Source organism: Trichosurus vulpecula, chromosome 2 (genome assembly GCF_011100635.1).
Source record: "Trichosurus vulpecula isolate mTriVul1 chromosome 2, mTriVul1.pri, whole genome shotgun sequence".
Classification (NCBI taxonomy): domain Eukaryota; kingdom Metazoa; phylum Chordata; class Mammalia; order Diprotodontia; family Phalangeridae; genus Trichosurus; species Trichosurus vulpecula.
This window is the reverse complement of record NC_050574.1, coordinates 244928678-244947038: the sequence shown is the minus strand read 5'-3', so window position 1 is coordinate 244947038 and position 18361 is coordinate 244928678. Positions and strand designations below refer to the sequence as shown.

The 18361-nt window shown below is 35.3% G+C and overlaps 1 protein-coding gene across 1 annotated transcript in view; it reads right to left on the bottom strand.

Moving 5' to 3' along the window:
• Positions 1 to 1372: 1372 nt before the first annotated feature.
• The window catches only part of ZC3H15 (zinc finger CCCH-type containing 15), a 26764-nt gene continuing 9775 nt past the window's right edge, over positions 1373 to 18361 (bottom strand). Inside the window, exons 4-10 of the mRNA XM_036743237.1 lie at positions 15582 to 15734; positions 15188 to 15279; positions 10552 to 10734; positions 8619 to 8765; positions 8364 to 8465; positions 7537 to 7663; positions 1373 to 2216 (exon numbers count right to left, since the gene is read on the bottom strand). Coding sequence (XP_036599132.1) covers positions 2029 to 2216; positions 7537 to 7663; positions 8364 to 8465; positions 8619 to 8765; positions 10552 to 10734; positions 15188 to 15279; positions 15582 to 15734 — 992 coding nt within the window. The 3' untranslated portion in view covers positions 1373 to 2028. The remainder of the gene's footprint in view (positions 2217 to 7536; positions 7664 to 8363; positions 8466 to 8618; positions 8766 to 10551; positions 10735 to 15187; positions 15280 to 15581; positions 15735 to 18361) is intronic.

Below are 18361 nucleotides of genomic sequence, written 5' to 3'. Positions count from 1 at the left end.
CGTTTGACAAATTCCAATGATAGCACTTTTTAGATAGAAGCAACTTTTGAGTGATTAACGTCTTTACCAACTAGTAATCTGACTTTCAGTGATGCAAAAGACCTTAGGAGATTATTCTAGTATATCCCCTATGTTTAACAGAAAATGAACATGCAGAAATGGTCTGCTTAAGGTTGCATGGCCAGTTAATGGCAAAGCAGACAGTAGAACCCAAATATTGTAATTCACAGGATCATAGATTTAGAGACGGAAGGGTCTTCAGAGGCCATGCAAACCCAACTCTGTCATTTCATAGATGAGGAAAATGAGCACCGTGGAAACTAAGTGACTTGCCCAAGGTCACACAGGTATGTGTCAGAGGTAGGATTTGAACTTACATTTTCTGACTCTAGGGCCAACGCTCCTTCTACCATACGTCAGTTATCTTTTTAATACAATTTCTTTTGACTATGCCCACTCTGAATCATTAACAATGATAATTTATGATACTGCTATATTTGAAGTATTGTCTTAATTCTAAACATTCTGTACTAAGGTTGTCTGTATCACGTTTCTGGATAGTTAAAACCACTCAGTGAGAAACATTGATGATGGTTTTACATTTCCCTATAGCCCAAGAGTCTGGCTTTAGTTCCATGAGATTAAAACCTTCCAGAGATGATTCCAGGACTCCTGAGGTCCTAGAGTGACTACCAGGCTAACTACCAGGGTGTTTGTAAGGAACTAAGCTATTTCATTACCACCACCCTTTTAAAAAAGAAGACAGCTTTGTCATTTCGTCCCATCCCCAAATTCTCTTATGACACTGTGGATATAACCAACTCTTAGTATTTCATTTGTTAATTAGGTATACGGTTATGGTTTTGCTATCTGTCAGGTGTAATTAGATCACGTACTTTTATAATGTCAAAGGTCACAGCCTCTTTTAAAAGAAAAAATTAGTGGCTTTATTTTTGTCATGCTAAGTTTTGAAACCAAAGGTGAGAATAGATTGGCCAATGTCAATAATTGTGAACCTCAATATCACTTAGTAAATAATCTTTAAGTATTCCAGTTGTGTACTACTATAAGATTTAACTAAGACATAAACTTTAGGTTAGATAGTAAATAGATATCTTGGAGGCTACTGTTAATAGATTACTTAGTATAACAGAATTGCTTATGTTTAAACCTGCATACCAGATGAGCAGAATAGTCCTGAGGGTTTATATCTATTGAGGTGAGCTATTAGTTACTGTCAACCTATTTAGAAGAAATTTAGTTTCCAAAATGGAACTGAGACAAAAATTTTATACAAATCTACAGTATGGCCAACATACTTTGTGAAATATATAAAAATTATAAAATCATAAAAAATAAAAAGCCCATGTTGTGATTTTAACGTTTGATGGTCTTTATTTACAACTTTGTTGGCAAAAAAGGCAGAGGGAAAATTTAAAACGGTTTACAGAGGGCATTCCAGATGATGCTGTCAGTTTAAAGAACCTTCATCTTTAATGTCCATCTGATTAATTATCCAAAGAAACCCAACACTGAATCTGCATAAGTAGTCTATTTATGAAGTACAGTGCTCTTATTTTAAGAAGTTTGTTTTTTTTTTAATATATAAATACAAAGGAAATCAAATCACTCATTAAAAAGATGCAGTTTAAATGAGGGATATTTTCAATATGTATGTTGTACTTGGTAATAACACATGCCCAATGAAATTCACAAGTTGGAAAAAAGCAGTTATACTTCCTACTTTGATTATTTACAAAATCTTTTCTGTAATGACCATTATATTTCAGATTACTTATGACTTACTCTGAACTTACTATGAAGTGTAGTCAAGGTCAGAATAAAGGTGATAAGGGTGAATATTCCTTTTCTTTTTTTTGGTTGGAGGAAAAAGGTGCCCTCCCAAAATCAGTGTGAGAAACCATAAACATCCTGTTTAAGAATTCTAGACAGGAGAAAAAAATTAATGTAGTCAATTTCAATTTATGTTGAGCTGACAATTTTTTTTCCCATCTGACTTGCTTGTTGTCATTCCTCTAGGTCAAGTGTGTTTAATTCTTCTTCTAGTTCATCCAAATCCTCTCCAGTAAAAAGGTTTTCATCAACAGGAACAGCACCAATAACCCCATTTTCCTGTTCTTCTTCATTATTTTCTTCCAAATCACTTTGTTCTCCATTTTCTGCCCCACCTCCTGAAGCTTCACTCAATTTATTATCTGAAAATAAAGAAAATTTAATAAACCTGAAAACAGAATAGCCATTCTAGTACTTGGCTGAAAATCTAAGCTATTAAATAGGCTTGTTATGTCCCATCCCACTCATATTCTTTTTCCCACTTGAGAACTGATTCATAATAGGCTCTTAGTATTTGTTTCACATTGCCATGTATTATAGATATTACTGACAAAGTAACATGTCTCCCCAACAGCAAAGTTCCTTGAAAGACGAGATCCGTCTTACTCATTTTAAAATCTTCCTTAAGGATGTAGTATACTGGCCTCCACAAAGTAGTTGTCAATTATTATTCACTGAATTAGAAGCCTATTTTTTTTTTTAAAGAGTAGGCTAATAGAGTAAAGGTCTGTATTAGATGTGACATAACCTTGAAGGTACTGAAGAAATGATTCTCAAGAAATCTGAAAGAGGATATCAATGGTTTGTAGAAACAAACCAAACTAATGACCTTAATTACTACCAAAAAGAGGTGACCAAGAAATTATCAGTAACTACCAATCAACAGGCCTTTCTCACGTCTATAATATCTTTATGAAGAACCTGAAACACACAGTGACTAGCCCAGGTTCACACAGCTAGTTAGTGTTTGAAATGGGATTCAAATTCGGGTCTTCCTGACTCCAAGTCTAGCATTCTATTCATTGTGCCACCTAGATGTCCTAAGGAAGAAAAAAACTTACCATTTTGGGGATTTTTTGGCTGCATATTAAAGAAAAAAATGTTATTCACCAGAGCATAATTCTTCCTTTAAAAGTTTTCCTCTAAAAGGTATGTCCAATGCATGAAAAAAAATTATGTAACTGAATTTTGACATGAAATACCCTCTCTTAAAAAAATTAGAGTGGCAGGTCATTGAAAGAGCAAGGGCAAGGTAGGTGGGGCTGTAAAGGAGAAATATAATAAAGGATGTCATCACAGGTGACTGAATGTGGAAGTAGGGCCAGTAACATAAGAAGAGCGCAGGATAATTAGAGGATAGGTGGTATGAGGTACTGGTATACAGTAATGTCAAAAACTACAGAGGAAGGTACTAGCACTTTTGGTGGATCTCTTGGGAAGAACGTGTGCAGGAATGTGGACAAGATTCGGATAGGAGGAGGAGACACAGATGGATGGGGTGTAATCTGTACAATGGAGAGAATACTTACACTGATAAGCTCTAAGATCCACCATGGTATTCACGTATTACTTTCATTAAAACCTTGTACTTTAGCATGAGGTTAAACTAGCAAGTTGATTACAAATTATATGTGAATTAGGAAATATTGTTCTAATTATCTAGTAACATAAAACAATGCAACTATAATCCTATTACTGCCAGGGTAGAAGTGACTAATAAGCTAGAGATATTCCTTTTTTTAATTATAAGGAACCTAAGATTGCTACAGAACAAACAATTCATCTAGCAGTTTCAGCACGCTGATGCAATTTGGAGTTTGTGGACCTGGGTTCCAGCTTGGCAACTTATAACCTTCTCACCATTCCCTTGATCTTATCTGTAAAGCCAGGGGGTGGATGCTAAGATTTGTGTGGTCCAGCTTTAAATACAGGATCCTCAAGTTCTCTCCATACTGTTGTAGTACTAAGAATAGGGCTGAGCTTATTTTTCACTATTTTGTGCACTACTGTCTTGTTTGCTTTTTGTACTTCTCTTTTATAAGATTCCTTTCCCAATTCTATTAAACTTGTTCTCTCCATTCCCAATTTAAAAATGCTTAGAAAACCTTATTTACTAAAAGGAAAGGAAAAAACCTAAGGTGATATTCTACCTTCTACTCCCTGCAGTGCAACTGCCCAGGCCATTTCAATGATATAAGTGCCAGTTTTAGTACAATACTTAATGTCTTCTGAATATAACTGCAGTACTCTTTTAAACTTCCTGGTACCTTTTCCTCTAATTAAGAAATGATTAAATCTCAATGTTTCTTTCACTCTCTTCTATTAATATCTTACATCCAAAGTCTCAGGCCTGGGTTAAGATGCTTGGGCCCAGTTATCAATAAGCATTTATTAAGTAACTATGATGCGTCAGACATTGTTAGATGTTAGAGATACACAGACGAAAATTTAATAATCTGAATCAAGGAGTTTAGTCTATTCAGAGAAAACAATGTATACATGATAAGTATATAAAAGATAATTTGTGGCAACAGCAGCTAGGGGATCTAGAGGATATTAAGAAAGGCTTCACTTAGGACAGAGGTTCCCAAACTAAACAGGCCTACTGCCCCCCTGAAAAAAAATTACTCAGTGCCCCTCTGGAAATCTACTTTCTTTAAGTTTTTTTTTTTTTTGAAATTTTCATCATTAAAAGAAAGAAGATGCATCTTTCATTCAATATTTTTTTGTAACTTTGTGGATTTTTATCCTGCACTGAAATTTTGATGAGGCAAATACTGCATCACGTAACAAGTCATCACATGCACATATTCTTGTTGATGCATGCTGGATTTCCCAACAACGAGCTACATGCTCTCCTGCCAACACTTGCTTGTTAAGACCTGTTAGAGGACCTGACCACTGATCTGTTTTAACTTGCATTTTGTGTGTTTATTTGGAAAATAATGTAACTGTTATACAACAGATGAAATATGTACGGTCTTACAAAATTTTCTTCTCTTCTTTCCTTATGCTTCCACGGCCCCCTTATTTTTATTCAACACCCCCCAATTGCACCCAAGGCTACTACCACACCCCCGCATTGTTCCAGCACCCCTCAAGGAAGTGGTATTGCCCACTTTGGGAACCTCTGGTAGGAAGTGGCACCTGAGATAAACTTTGAAGGAAGCTAAGGACTCTAAGAGTCAGACATCAGGAGAAAATATGCTTCAGGCATGAAATTCTGTCAACAAAGAAGGCCAGTCTGGTCGGACTAAAATACATATGATGGGAACTAACGTATAAAAATTGGAAAGAGAGAGAGAGAGATTGATTTTAGGTAGGGAGTCTATTATAATAGTCCAGGGGAGAAGTAAAAAGTTTGAACTAGGTTGGGGGCTATTCTTTGAAAGGCTGTGATTTTGCCAGTTAAAATACATTTCATTTTCTTTACACAACTCCTTCTCCATTCAGGTACAGAGAAGTAAAACACCAAGAGTAGAGAATCACTGGTACTCAACACAAAAAATATCATGCTGCCTTATGGGATACCATCAGCAGTTGTTGGGAAGACAGATAAAAGTCCTACCACAAGAAACACTTATCTAAACATAACTGTACACACATATGAGAATGCAATGGTAGTGGGATAATTAAGGAAAGGACTAAGAAATGAGCAGTCTAAAAGTCAAGTAAGAAAGCTCTTTGGCTCCAAGTGCCTCCTGGAGGTATTAAACAATGTTTGTGGATGTAACTAAATTTGAGATTGTCAAGAAATAGAATCCAGACCAACTGTCATCCACAACTAGAGTTTTCTTCAGTTTCTACTTTTTTTCATTGCTCAGACTTTACTGACCATGTGAAACTACTGGCGTGATAGTTCTATACTGTTGCCACCAATCCTTGCCTAACCTAAGCATGGATGTCTCCTACTTTCTTTTCCTTATATCACCTGGAAAAAAAAAAGTGAGATTAAAAAAAAAAGATTCTGCTAGCATTCAAGAGGGGAGAAGGGGATAAAAAAGTTTATAGAGAACTGAATTGTCAAACTACAGTATATTAATGACTGATATTTAAACCCCCCAATACTCAGTAATTTGGACATAAATTGTTAGTTGCCTGAGTTCATGTGGCACCTATTTCTTCTAGCTATGCCTCCAAACCAACTCCGATTCCTTGAGATTTTTAGCTGGTTAACTCTTCTGTAAGTGCCATTAGTCCTCCACACATCAGCAAAACTTTACCCAGACTGATAAGTTGTATACTCACCTACAACAGAAATGTTAATCTTAAATGTCCCACAAATTTAACAATACCCAATGTACCCTACCTGTAGTCATGACTACACACATTTCCAATAGTAAGAATGGTTTTTACACACAGACACAAAATTGAGAAAGAAAGATGGCAGTAAGAAAAAGGAATGAAAGAACAGCAAAAAGGAAGGCAAAGTGCACAAGGCCAGTGCTCTCTCTAATATTCTTTAATCCACCTCCACTGTTCTCCCTCCCTCCCCCCCACAAAAAAACAGAGAAAAAGCAAAAACAAATCCTCCCTTCCCCCAATTACGTAACAGTTAGGACTGAAATAAGACTCACCTACATTTCAGGAGGGAAAAAGCTTTAGGTTCTCCTGAGAATATCATTGGGATTGGGATAAAATACATAAGTTGGGTATCGAGGATGTGGAGGTCCAGAGGCAAGTATGTCAAAGGGCTTTGAAAGTGTAAGTATTTAGGGTTAAGAGAAAATCTGTTTCATGAACTTTACTGCCTCACAAATAATCCCATCATTTTAGACAGTCCTGTAAGCAGGTGAGATGTATTATTTGGGGGTAGGTAGTCAGAGGTAAAAAAATGGAAAATCCAAGCAGTAGTAATAGCACCCAGTGCTGCTCAGCTGCTAAGGAGGCCTTTTGTATGTAAAGGCCATATGTAATTTAGGTGTGCTTAAGCCAGTGGCTTCCCATAAGACAATAATTTCAGTAATTGCCAGTAGCAGCAAGGCATAACATCTTCTGCTTCCCACCTCTGACTTACCATTTTCCTTTCCCTGATCATGGCAAAAATGAAGAATGGATATTTATTGACACCTCTTCAATCCAATTTAAGAAACACCAGTATAGAAACTTCAGATATTTACTTACTGTATTACAGGCTAATTTTAGCAATTGGCAAGTGGATTATTTATCCCTTGGACTTGTATGCAGAAACTTAATAAACATCCTATAATGTGTTTATTAAGCACTGTTTGAAATAGGGCTTTAAAATATAATGCATATCTTGTTTACTTTCTAGCAATTATCTATGTTGGATGTTTGCCTAATTTTAAAAATGGTGAAGTCTTAAAACTATCCTAATATAATTATTAAAAAAAAAGGCAAAAGCCTATACCAATATTAAAAGAATATTGCAAAATCAAGTGCTATCGCATATTATCTAAGATATAGAGAAAATATACTTTATTTAGTTTCCAAGTGTTAATTACAAAGCAAGAAATAAAAGCAACGGGATATATATGCAGTAGTTGTCTTTTACTATTATATTCATTAATACTCATTTCTTAACTATCAGAGATAGAGGTATATCACAAAACCAAACATTTCTTTTGTGATTTCTAACTCCTGAGAAATATTTTTTTTTTTTAAAATAACGACTTGATTCAATACGACTTCTTGGAAATACAGATAAATTAGCCTACTTACCATCCTTCTCTACTGAAGCATATGTACTGAATCTTTCAAGACTGGCCACAGTAATACCAGTCTCATCCACATCCTTTGGGATATACTGGCTCAAATCTATATCATTTACTCTTACTAGATCTTCAACCTTCAAAAAAAGCACAAAAATAAAAATTCTGTTATAAATAGCTATTATAGATAAAAATATCTAATATCCATATATCTGTGATAGATAAATCTATCACTCATGCATTTTTTTTGGGTAACTCTTCTCATATAAGTGTCCAAAAATCAACACTCAAATCAAAATGTTATATTATGCCAGGTAAAAATGTTCAGCTTTAAATGACAATCCTAGCAATTTATGCCTAAACTTTCTTTTTGAACTCTTGCGTACTGCTACTTATTGGTCAAATAATCATTCCCGAAACATCATTTCATACTTACCACCCTTTTCCAGGAGAGGAATTCAGTCAGTCTATTTGCTATCATTGCCAAGTGTACTCACAATCACTTGACCATGATTGTTTCGTTGATCGTACTTTTCCCATTACCCCCTTTACCCTTTTCTACTAATTCTGCTCTGCTACTAATTTTATTTAGTTCTCTACAAAATGCTCTGGATTCTGCAAGATGGTGGGAAGAGGACTGGTTTCTGAAGTCAGAGGCCCTAGATATGATCCAGCTTTGCTACTTACTAGTGTGATGTTGGGAAACTTACTTCAAACCCCTCAGTTTCACCTCCCTCATCTGTTAAATGAGGGGACTGGATTCAAGGCCCTAATATTCCATCTACAATCCTTTAACAACAGCTAAGACCTAAGTGGTTATCATAAGAATGCTTTTACCTCGTCACCACCTGTTCCTTGAGTGTACCGGGTGTCATCTGCTTCTTCATCATCATCATCAACCAGCTCAGGACGAAATTCAAATACTTCACGGCCACTGATCTACTCATATACATACACACATTATATTAAATACTCAGTCAGAATTTCAGAACTAAAAAACAATGAAAAACTTTGTCTACTGAAGGCTTCTTATCTAACATTCCACATAGTTACTATCTTTAGTACTGACATGATAGTTATTTTAGAACCTACCACCAGTGCTTTTCCTGCCTTAAAGTCTGCTTTTCTTCTTTCCATATCTTGCTCAAGTTTATCAATCTTTTCTTGTCTTTTCCGTTTCTTCCATGCAAGAAAAGACTCTAAAGTAATTTTGGTAACATTTGGTCCTAAAGCAGAACGCTGGAGAGATTAAAAAAAGTTAATAACCCTTTTTAGGAAGCCATGTTTCCAATATTGTATCAAAACAACAGTCTTTTTTTTTTTTTACAATGTCCCTGCTTCTAAGAATCATTCTGAAGATTCTATGGTAGCAAAATGAGGTAACATTTAACTCCCCTCCCAAACACCAATAAATTCTTAAAAAAAAAAAAAGAGGTTCAACCATACTTAGTGTATTTATAGCTTAATTATACCATACTTTGAATAGTCAACAGTTTTTAAAAATTAGAAGCAGTGTAGAAGTGCTTCATAGAACTGTGTTCCCAGGAGCCAACTAATTAAATCTTTACTACCTCCTAGGAAAGTGATGGTTAAGAGGTAATGAAATAAAAGTTTTATTTAATTTTTTTCTGGCTCAAATTAATAAGGAAAAATACATAATAAAAATGTTAACTGAAGATTGTGAATCATGATATAATCTGCAAGTCTAGGAATTAGGTTGATGAACCCTAATAGTATAAATGACATATTTACATAATTTTACTCTACTGTAGGTTATCCATGCCAAGAGACAAGGGATAAACTTTGAAATACACAAACAAAAGTCCTAAGAAGCCCTATTCTTCTTTCCTCTTTGGCTAGGTTGTCTGACAGGACTTAGATGAGATAGCCATCAACAACTCCATATTTTCTGATGAAAATGGAGGACTATCAGGCTCTATATGCCTTACTAGTGCCTGCTAAAGATGCTGTAGGCTAAGGAATCTTAATTTGAATTTCAAGAACTCTAAAGAAACACACACATACACCCTCAGTTTCAATATAATTGATTTCCTTTATAATCCTATGTATTTTATGAACTTAAAACATTATTCTGAGAAGGGATCCTTAGATTTCACTGGACTGCCAAAGAAGTCCATGAAACAAAAGGTTAAGAACCTCACTGTCAACTAAACTACTTATTTAGCAACTTAGGATTTTAGGGCCTTGCCACCTACTCTGCAGGTGAACTTCCTTTTATGTGTTATCTCCCCCACATAAGACTATATGAGGTCCTTGAGAGTAGGTCTTTTTTGATTTTTCTATTTGTATTCCTGGCACTTAGCACAGTGCTTGATAAATAGTACGTACTTAATACTTTCAAGTTAATTTGTTCCTCCATTCCTTTCTATCTCTCACTAGAATTAAAATTGCAAAAGAGAAAGATTTTGATTCTATCTTGAGATTTTGTTTCTTTCTGCTCATGTCTTATTGTTGTTCAGTCACATCTGACTCGTTGTGACCCCATATAGAGTTTTCTTGGAAAAGATACTGGAGTGGTCAGCCATTTCTTTCACCAGTAGATTAGGACAAACAAAGGTTAAGTGGCTTGTCCAGAGTCATACAGCTAATGACTGTCTGAGGCCACATTTGAACTCAGGTCTTCTTGATTCCACTCCCAGCATTCTATTCATTAAGCCACCTAGTTACCTCATAGCTGCTCATGTCTACATACATATGAATGCCATCAAACCAGTTTTCAAAAAAGAGTAATTTTATATTAGTGGGCAAAAGCTGAAAGCTATCTAAATAAAAAACAATTATAACACATAAGCTTAATGTCAGAACAATAAAATCTTTGCAATTAAACAGGCTATAGCAATCATATTTTTCAAACAAAACAGTGCTGTTGCCCCCAAGTGGCAAACGTTAAAAATTCACAATAAAGACTTTCTTTAGGGTTGGAAAAAAACCAATTCCTCCCCCCTCAAAAAAAAAAAAAAAAAAACCACCCCAAACCAAAATCCAAAAACCCTGTTCTAGTTACCTCTCTTTCTATTAGATCTTCCAATGAAATTTCATCTTCTTTTTCTTCTTTCTTTTTATCTTTTTTTAATACAAAACCAGGAGGAAGAGCATGACGGTACATACAATTATCACCACCTCCAGGGCAAACCCAAAACCAGCCATATTTGTTGTTTTCAATAGCATCAAGAAAATGCTTGCACACCTAAAAAGAAACAACAATATTCGCTGATAATTGCTCTTCTGTCCTTTAACATTTCTGTGGTAATATTAAGAAAATAGAAAAGATAAATTTTTGTCCACACAAACTTTCAGTTAAAAATTTCAAAATTTCAGTTAAAAACAATCACTTTACAAGGGAACAAAAAAATGCAAAGAAAAACTTTGGAGCTTTTAAAGTATAAAATAATGTAATGGTCAACTAATTATAAGTTATATTTATACACACACAAACCATTGATTCAGTTGAATCCTTAAAGGAATGCTTTTATATGATTCCATGCTAACATTTATAAAGCTCATGTTAACAGCCATTAAGGAAAATACTAAAATAGCCAGTCCTAATGTTTATTTATCTTATAAAATGCAAGTTCACTAATCTGAGATAGTTATGTCAATATTGGTAGTTTTTAATGACAATTATTAAGGCATAAGGAACACAGAGGTGTATAGGGACAAAGGTTAGCTAAATATAAATAAATACGAATAACTAAGTGAAAAGGGTCTGAGAAATAGGGCAGATCATATGAATTTTAATAATTGTATCAGCTTCTTGGAACACTAAAGCCATTTCATGTCATCATTTCTCCAAATGGAAAAATGTTTTCCTCCAGTTTTAGTAATTAAAAATTATACTGAGATTATACTGAGATCTTTAATTCTCTAAATATAAATAAATACGAATAACTAAGTGAAAAGGGTCTGAGAAATAGGGCAGATCATATGAATTTTAATAATTGTATCAGCTTCTTGGAACACTAAAGCCATTTCATGTCATCATTTCTCCAAATGGAAAAATGTTTTCCTCCAGTTTTAGTAATTAAAAATTATACTGAGATCTTTAATTCCAAAGACCACCTAGTCCAATGTGCATGGACAAGAAAAAAAAAGGGAGGGATTTCTATTTGCTCCAACAATCATGATCATTTAAGGTTCTTAAAAAGTAGTAAAATCAGGGCAGGACAGGATGGAGGTAAATATAGTCTTTCACTACATGACTTATATAAGTTTTGCATGACTACACATATATAACCTACATCAAATTGCTTGCCTTCTCAATGAGGGTGGGTGGGGAGGGAGGAAGGGAGAGAATGTGGAACTCAGAATTTTAAAAATGAATGTTAAAAATTGTTTTTAAATTCAACTGGGAAATAAGATATACAGGCAATGGGATATAGAAATCATCTTGCCCTACAGGAAAACAGAAGGGAAGGGGATAAGAGAAGGTGGTGGTGGTGACAGAAGAGAGGGCAGATTGGGGGAAGGGGTAATCAGAATGCACACAATCTTGGGGTGGGGGGAGGAAAGAAAATTAGGAACTCAAAATCTTGTGGAAGCGAATGCTGAAAACTAAAAATAAAATTAATTTTAAACAAGTAGTAAAATCAAGATAGGACAAATGGTAGAAATTTATCATTTGTTTTCAAAACAAAAAAGGAAATAACTACTTAATGGAAAAATGGCATACAGATTCTACACAGCCAAAGGAGTTGGTTTCAATGTAATCCCAAAGGAAACATTTCAGAAGTTACCAAAGGTTTTTTAATTGCCACATTTAAGTCTTTTCTTAATCTTCCTATTTCCTAAATTTTATTTTCAAACCTCTCTGTAGTCTCTGACACTGCTGATCATGGCTTTCTCTTTTGACACTCTTTTCTCTTTAAGGTTTCATGACACTTCTGTCTCTGACCACTCATCTGCTCTTTGCTAGCTTCCTTTGCTTGATGTTCCTTCAAGTCTTGCCTACTAACTCTGAGTGTCCTCCAAAGCTTTGTTTTTAGGGGTTTTTCTCTGATCTCTCTATATACTATTTTACTTGATCTCATCAGCAACTATACATTCAATTTTATCACATCTACGGCAGATGATTCTCAGATTTATTTATCTAACCCTAACCCTCTCCAATCTTCAGTCTCTCACCTCAAATTGCCATTGGACACTGTCCAATAGACACCTTAAACTCAGCATGTCCAAAAAACCTGAACTCATTGTTTCCCTCCAAAACTCACCTTCTTCTCTATTGCAAATTTCCCTCATCCTTCACTCCTCACTCTCTTATACACCCTCTTCTGCCATTCAATATGTCTTTTCCATTCTACCGTTGCAACGTCTCTTGTATGTTTCTTTCTCCTCTGACACTGCCACTACCCTGCTATGTACTCTTATCAACTAATTTTTAGACTCTTGCAAGGGCTTTTTAATTGGTTTCCCTGCCTCAAATTTCTCCCCAGGCCATTTTTTCACTCAGTCTCTCTTCCTATATCATTTACTCCAGTGGCTTCCTATTATGTTCAGGAGCAAATAAAACATTTCCTCTTTGGCTTTTAAAGCCCTTCACCCTTCCTACCTTCCACTGTTATTACACCTTACTCCCCCATCCGTGTACTCTGCTGTTTGGCAATCCAATGACATTGGCTTCCTTCCCACTCTTCTCACATGACACTCAATCATCTAAGTACATTTTGGCGGGCTGTCCCCCCCAATCCCTCCCCAAAACCTCTCCTTCCTCTATCTTTTAGCATCCTTGAGATTCCAGTTAAAATCTTACCTTCTGCAAGAAGCCCTTCCCAATTTTCCTTAATGCTAGTGCCTTTCACCCAAGATTATCTCCAATTTATCCTATATATATTTTTTGTGCAGTTGTTTGCATGTTGTCTTTTCCATTAGACTGTGAGCACCTTAAGAGCAGGCACTGTTTTGTCTCTTTCATTGAATTCTCATCAAGTAGCAATGTCTGGCACACAGCAGGTACTTAAAAATGTTTTTCTTAGTTGACCTGACATGGCTTATTTGATTATATTGTTTTGTGGTGCTTATGGTGATTGTGAACAAAAATAACATCATGAAGACAACTGATGTTTGTGTACCAGCTTGAAGATGAAGAGACATAGAATGCTGATGAGCTGAAGGGACAAAGTAGAGGTGCTGGGATATAATGCATACAGAATAATAGTAGGAACTGTTTCCACTCACTGGAAGGAGCACTGAAATTGGGAGTCACAGGAGCTGAGTTCCAACCCTGGCTCTTTAACCATGTGCTACTCCACTCTGTGAATTTGAATAAATCACTAAGCCTCTTTGGACCTCAGTTTTCTCATTTGTAAAAATAGGGACGTGGACTAGAATACTTCCAAGGTCCCTTTCAAGGCCTAAATTTATGATTATATGAGGATGAAACTGATAAGAATGTCATGGATAAGAAGACCACAACAGTGAAAACCAAAGAAGGTTAAATTAAATTGACAAAAAGCTTGATCTGACAACCAATTAAGCTTTATCATTCCAAGGATACATATAGAGGAAGACAACAGCTAACTGTAATACAAGAAAATGATGGAAAATTGAACAGATATGTAAGCATTCTCTAACAATCCACTTTCATCATCAGGGGAACTACTATTTTGACACCAATACTCACTTTGACATTAACACTTAAAGCTTTTAGGGAAACAAAGTCCAGGATACAGGAGAGGCAAGGGGAATGGGGGAAGGGTGACAACACCTCCAGCCCTGCTGGCCAAGTATCCCTGCAGACATTTTCATATCGCCATCCAGGAACCCTTAAAAAATCAGCCTAACAATCTATAGGAGCTAAATGAATGAAAAATACCTGTTGTTCTGATTATGCCATGCATTTGGAAGACCAGTTGGTCTAGGTAATATATCAATACATTTATCTTGGGCAGATATTTTAAATGAGCATAAATGAATGAGGCCCAGAATTGAGTAGGAGGAGTAGAACAGAGAAGCAGAACATGTTTAACCATACTTACAGGTTTACATGTGGTTTCAATGATCCAAAACTACTCTCTAGAATAAAGCTCCACCTTCTAAATACAAAAGTTCTCCCAGTAATGTTATGCGGTTATAAATCTCAAACACCAGAATCAAGTGACTCAAAGGTCAACGGAAGGATGCATGGTGAATGTAGGATGTTCATAAAATATTTCCAGGGATAACGTACACACAGGAGGTGGTGTACATCATATTTAATTCAGGAAAAGGAAGGGGAAGAGAGGTCCTGACAAGAGTAAAGGATAACAGCAGATGGGCACCATGAGTTTTTACTGGTACTCATAAAACATAAAATGACCTAAAGTAAGGTCCCTAGGACACTGGGGAAATCTATGGTAGAACATGGAAAGTAACTACATTGGATGACATTGTGCAAAAGGAATTGTAATATGCACCAGTGGATGGATAGCCAAATGAATGAAATAACTGAGTCATTAAAATAAAAGGCACATCAAATATTCTAAAATCTATTTTAAAAAATAAAACCTTCTTTCCCTGTAATGCATACTTATACTTATCATAAATTGGAATTATTTCTAAATTTAAGGTATGACCTATTGAAAAAAGTCAAATACCTTCTTGCCACATTAATTTCTCCCTAATGATAACAAATACTGCGAACTCAATTCAAGAAAAGGACATACTATTTGAGTTTTTGGTTTTTTCTTTTCCGCCTCACCATGCTTCTTGTTCACCACTTCTTCCAGCTTTTTCTCATCCCAATTATCCATGGTATCTAGATATGAAAGATGTTAAAATGAATGACTACAGCTCCTCCCCCATTACATAATATTCCTTCTAAGAAAAATTTGGATACTTTATTAAAGGCAGACAATATCACAAAAAGATTGCTGGTGCAGTTAATTGTTCCTTACATGTTTTAATACATAAGAAATTATGATTTTACAAGTCAGAAAACAATGATAATATTTAGGCAAGCGATTCTAATTATGCTTATGAAAATTCTTTAAGCTATTAAACACTACTACCAATGAACTAAAAACTGATATTCAGATTTAATAGAGAAACTACACATACCTTTTTCAAGTTCTTCATCTCTTGCATCTATATAAACACTTCGTTTTTCACATTTTCTTTCCAGAGATAAATCATGGGAGAACTTACATTTGTCTCCTTTAGTACACTGCCCCTGCTTGAAGAATGCACATACTACTGATTTGGGATCTGCACCTGTGACAAATAAAAGGTAAAATTTGGCATTATAACCTTCTATTGATCCTGTTTATAAGTAGGCGGGGCATAAATCCCAAATACATGAAACAGGTATTACCATCAGCAGAATCATGAGGAGCAGTTTCAGTATGGAACATAATTAGCTTTTGTACAAAACAGTAAGTTCAATGCACTGATAAAAAGACGGACCTATAATTACATGTAAATAATGCTATTTTTATTTAAAAAACAAAAGCAAAAACAAAACCTAGATCTGTAATATCATAGGTTAAATACTTTCCATGGTGGAAATTCCTCCATAGAAGAATATTAGTCACTCATCCTAACTTAAATAATTAAGAGTTATCAAGGGCAATGAGAGGTTAAGACATTTATCTGTGGTCACAACTCTATTTGGTACCAGGCCTTTCCGATTACTGCAAGACCACTTCATGATGATCAACTTGTTTATTTCTTTACTATTCACAGTCCAATTCAACAAACCTTTTACCTACTAATTGACAAGCATGGTGCTTAGATACAGGCATTGAGCATACAAATACAAAAATGAAACCACCCATGCCCTCAAAGAACTTTGAGAAAAATAAAATATATTCAGTAAGGTAACACAAAATATATATAAAGTATATGCAATGTAATTTGCATGCAGACAGTTTTACAAAGGGGCACTTCACTGAGCTTTGCAGGAAGCTGAGGATTCTTTGAAACACAGGTGAACAGACAACCCATTCCCAGGCAGGAACAAAGCATGGTGATAGAAGAAGGAATGTTGTACGCTGAAAACAGCAAGCAGGCCACTTGGTGAATGTGTAAAGAATCATAGGTTTGATAGTGGAAGGGACCTTAGACACCCTCTAGTCCCTGAGATCTTGAGACATTAAATGAGTTACCCATAGTCTTATAGGTACTAAGTATTAAGAAGTAGGATTTAATCCACGTCCTTTGATTCCAGAGCCAGTCCTCCTTCTATAGTACCAGTACATACTATTATATTTAAGAACATCCATGACTAACAATGATTTATAATCCAGTTACATCTGCATATACTCTTAAAAGCTTAAAATTTGTAGTACGTATATGAAGTAAAATAAAATAGAGTAGGCAAATGCTTATAACCATATTGTGCAGGCTAATGTTGCCTGTATTAACATAATTTCTGAGGATTTGAACGGGTGGGGGTGGTCTCTGGATTCCAATTATTGTATTTAATTATACCATGGTGCTGATGTTCTCAAAAGATGTAAGGGTATTCTTTTCTTGTGAACATACTGAGTTTGAGTCCAAAGGGAAATCTAAGTGGAGATGTTCAACAGGCAGTTGGTGGGATGGGAATGGAATTCAGGAAGATTAGGGCTAGAGATATTTCTGAACTGAATAAATGGAAAATGATAAATTCACCAAAGGAGGAAGACAAGGTGAAGAGAAGGTACAAGACTCATATTGGAATACATCTTTGTTAAAGAGGTGGGATTACTCAACAAAGAAGTTAGTAAAAATTGGAAAAAGTATGTCATAAAAGTAATAGGAAGAAAATATCCAGGAGGCAGAGTATTGGATTGGCAGTTATCAAAAACTGCAGAAAGCCTAAGAATTGAGAAAAGGACAACTGAGTGAATATGAGAGAAAGAGATAGACCTAGGAAGAAAGTGAGTTTGTTAATAATAGATGAGGGGTCCACATAGCATAAATGAAAGGGGTGAAGCTGAAGAAAGAGACTGAAGATGAAAGCTAAGTTGCATAGAAATGAAAGCGATACTAGGGGAAAGACAATTTTTATGTTGGCAGACTGTGACTCAATCATAAGAATTAAAGGACCAAGAAGTAGAAGTTTGCTAGCTATAAGATTAGCGAAATATCAATTCCTTGGGGCTGGCCCTTTAGGGTCCAGGGATAACTGAGGGAAATGTTAGTGGTACTGACAGTGCCCCTTTTCTTGAAAGAGAAGAGAGTTGGAATAAGGTGGAGGAGCTAATTAAATCCCAGATGACTGGCTCCTCAAGGTCAATAGCAAGTTCTCATAAAGCACCAGCTTAGAGGCATGGCCTCAAAGGCTAGTGCTGTGAATTACACAGAGTCATAGTCATACAAACACGAGGCACAGAAATAGGTCTTTTGGGGAAGAGGTCAGATGATTTCCTGGAGTAATAGCAATGATAGTAATTCAAGTCTTTTGGTTATTCTGGGAGTTCTTGGGGGAAAAAAGCAGCCACAAAATCAGTGTCTCTCAGATTGCCTACAGTTATTTAAGGTACTCTGTAAAAATTAAAAAAAAAAAATTAATTCAATTTAAATTTTTAAAAAATGCCATGTATCATGCCATGTGTGAGGAATAAAGAATTAGACTCAAAAACAGAAAAAATAATGTTAACTCTAAAGTTATACAGTTACTGGTATAAACAAACACTACCAGGTTACTGCTTATAACTGGCAACAAAAACTCTTCATGTTAATTCATAATATATATCATAAAATCTGATTATGACCACCTCTGATGCAGTCTAAAGTATTTTAATAGTAGATTTTAAAATTTAATCTTTTCAATTAAAATCTCTTTTCTCTCTCTCTCCTCTGCTTTTCTTCCATCTGGGAAAAAAAAAAAGAAAAAAAAAACCACAACAACAAAA